Source organism: Neolamprologus brichardi, chromosome 22 (assembly GCF_056152115.1).
Source record: "Neolamprologus brichardi isolate AB-2024 chromosome 22, ASM5615211v1, whole genome shotgun sequence".
NCBI classification, from domain to species: Eukaryota; Metazoa; Chordata; class Actinopteri; order Cichliformes; family Cichlidae; genus Neolamprologus; species Neolamprologus brichardi.
Genome location: NC_142124.1, coordinates 9,926,624 through 9,929,067, shown reverse-complemented (window position 1 = coordinate 9,929,067; position 2,444 = coordinate 9,926,624). Strand labels below are relative to the sequence as shown.

The window sequence follows — 2,444 nt, the reverse complement described above, 5'->3', positions numbered from 1 at the left end:
TTTATTTTATTTATTTTATTGTTTTATTTGTTTTGTGGTTTGGTGCTGTTTCTGAACTCAAAATGTCTTGTTGTAATTGGACATTTTGAGCTAATAAAGAGCACCAAACCCAACAACACTTCCCTCATGGTGCTTTATATTGTAAGGTCAAGACCCTACAATAATGCATACAAACTCCAACCCCCTAGAGCAAGCACTTTGGCGACAGTGGGAAGGAAAAACTCACTTTGAAAAGAGAGAAACCTCCGGCAGACCCAGGCTCTGGGATGGGGTGGCCATCTGCCTCGGCCAGTTGGTGATGAGGGAAGGAAGTTGGGAGAAGAAGAGTGGTTCTTTTTAACCACTCTGGTTTTAAAATTAAATTTAGATGCCCAATTTAAAGGAATATTTTAAGCCACTTTAAGAGTTTTGTCACATAGTCGCATGCACGTGTCAGTTCAATTCATAGCGTGCACACGAGAAAGCCCTAAAGATGATGTTTTGGCTCCTCAGTTTGGCATGTTTTTTGAACGTTTTGACGATTATTTCGTCAACCACTGGGTTGCTTGACTTCAATAAGAGTGCTGGAGAATCCCACCTGTCATGCAGTTCGTTGTACACTGTCAGGGCGAGTTGTTCAATGTTCTCCAAGGACATTTTGTAGTTTTTGGACAGAATTTTCTTCCAGATCTTATGGGAAAGCTTCTGTATAATAAAATCTGATGTTCCTGGACGCCATGTTGTCGTCACATTTTCTTGGCTCATGGCGTGCATTACCAGATCTTTAGTGACATTTTTCACCACTTCCTTGTACTCTTCTCTGTGTTTAGAGACACTGAGGACTCTTATTGGTAATGACAACAGGTGTTTGGTGAAGGCTGGGACAGTAATATTATCAAGCTGTTCCCTCAGATTAAAAATCAAATATTTTTCCTTGCAGTTGTGTGTTTTGCAAAGATCCTTGAGAATGGCCTTGTCTAGATTTTTCAGCCGTTTTGGGGACAGATCCAAATGTTTCAGCTCGATTTCAGGCCAGATTTTCTCAATCAGGCGATCGCTGATGCAGTCGGGAGTGAGGCGCTCTGTGAAGAGCTTGTATTTAGAGGAGACTTTTTCTATGGCCTGAGAAACCACCAACTGGATCAGTCTGTTGACGCGCAACTTATCCTCCATTTTCATTGTTTTCTCCAGTGTTGATGTTTCAGCCTTTGTCTCCAGTATTTGGTTGATCTCATCTGCGCTCTGAAACACCTGGAGGGTTTCTGATGAGGACAACTCTGGGGTTGCCGTCTCTACTGTCTCAGTCCTGGCCTCTGCTAATTCTTTGGTCTGCTTGTCCATCTTTTTCTGCATTTCGTTTGTGTCCTTGACCACTTTCTGCTCTTCCAGGACTTTATTTTCTTCCTCCAAGACTTTCTTCTCCTGCTCCAGATTCTCTCTGTGTTTTCTCTCATTCCACAGAGTTTCTGCCAGAGAGGCCTGGTGTTTCTGAACCTGTGCGAGCTCAGCAGACAGACTTTCCTTCTCCTGTTTCAGGATCAGGATTTCACTGTCCCTCTGCCCAAGCTGCTCTTTCACACAGTTCATTTCAAGGTCAGAGGTGATGGTCTTCTCCTGATCTGAACAAGTCTGTTCCTCCTTTTCTTCTCCAGCTTGGATCTCATATTGTTCCAGCTTGGTACGCATCATTGATATTTGGGCCATCAGCTGTTTGATTTGCTGTCTGGCTGTCTTTGAATCCTCTTTTAAAAGTTTATTTTCGGACAGAGCTTTTAGGAAGGCTTTCCTAACCCGAACAAGGTCGTCCAGTGTACTCTTTGGCAGCGTGCACACAACTTTGGGTTTCTCGTGTGTCTGAAGCTGTGCAGGTTCGGGAGACAGACTGTCCTTCTCCTGTTTCAGGGTCAGGATTTCGCTGTCCCTCTGCTGAAGCTGCTGTTTCAGACGGTTCATGTCAAGGTCAAAGTTGTTGGTCTGACCTGAACAAGTCTGATCCCCTTTTTCTTTGGTGGCGCTGCTCATTTCCACTTTGCGTGACACTGATTCATCAGTGAGTTCTCCAGCTTGGATCTCATACTGGTCCAGCTTGGCACGCATCAGTGAAATTTGGGCCATCAGCTGTTTGATTTGCTGTCTGGCTGTCTTTGTATCCTCTTTTAAAAGTTGATTTTCAGAGAGAGTGTTTTGGAAGGCTTTCCTCACCTGATTAAGTTTGTCCAGTGTACTTTTTGGCAAAGTGCACACAAATTGTGGTTTTGCTTCTTGGTTGCTCATTTTTGACATTTGAAACAACGCTACGGTGTTACAATGAAACAGATATTCAGATATGACTGAAGTGTCAGAACAAAAGTTCATCCAGTGAATCGCTCGAGACTGTAAGTAAGAAACGTGCTTGTCCAGTGTGGGTCTCACCTGCTATTTATAGAGTTGGGTTGACTTTGACGTCACAGCCTGATTCTCTTGCC

The 2,444-nt window shown here is 43.7% G+C and overlaps 1 protein-coding gene across 1 annotated transcript; it reads right to left on the bottom strand.

Annotated features, from left to right (window-relative positions):
* LOC148096691 (uncharacterized) lies at nt 1-2,444 on the bottom strand. The gene has a single exon (XM_087835418.1). The coding sequence runs from the start codon at nt 2,332-2,334 to the stop codon at nt 433-435; it is 1,902 nt and encodes a 633-aa protein (XP_087691544.1). The 5' UTR covers nt 2,335-2,444; the 3' UTR covers nt 1-432.

What these genes read in the sequence shown, in the direction of transcription:
- LOC148096691 (XM_087835418.1), bottom strand. Translation starts at nt 2,334, where the DNA reads ATGAACTTTTGTTCTGACACTTCAGTCATATCTGAATATCTGTTTCAT.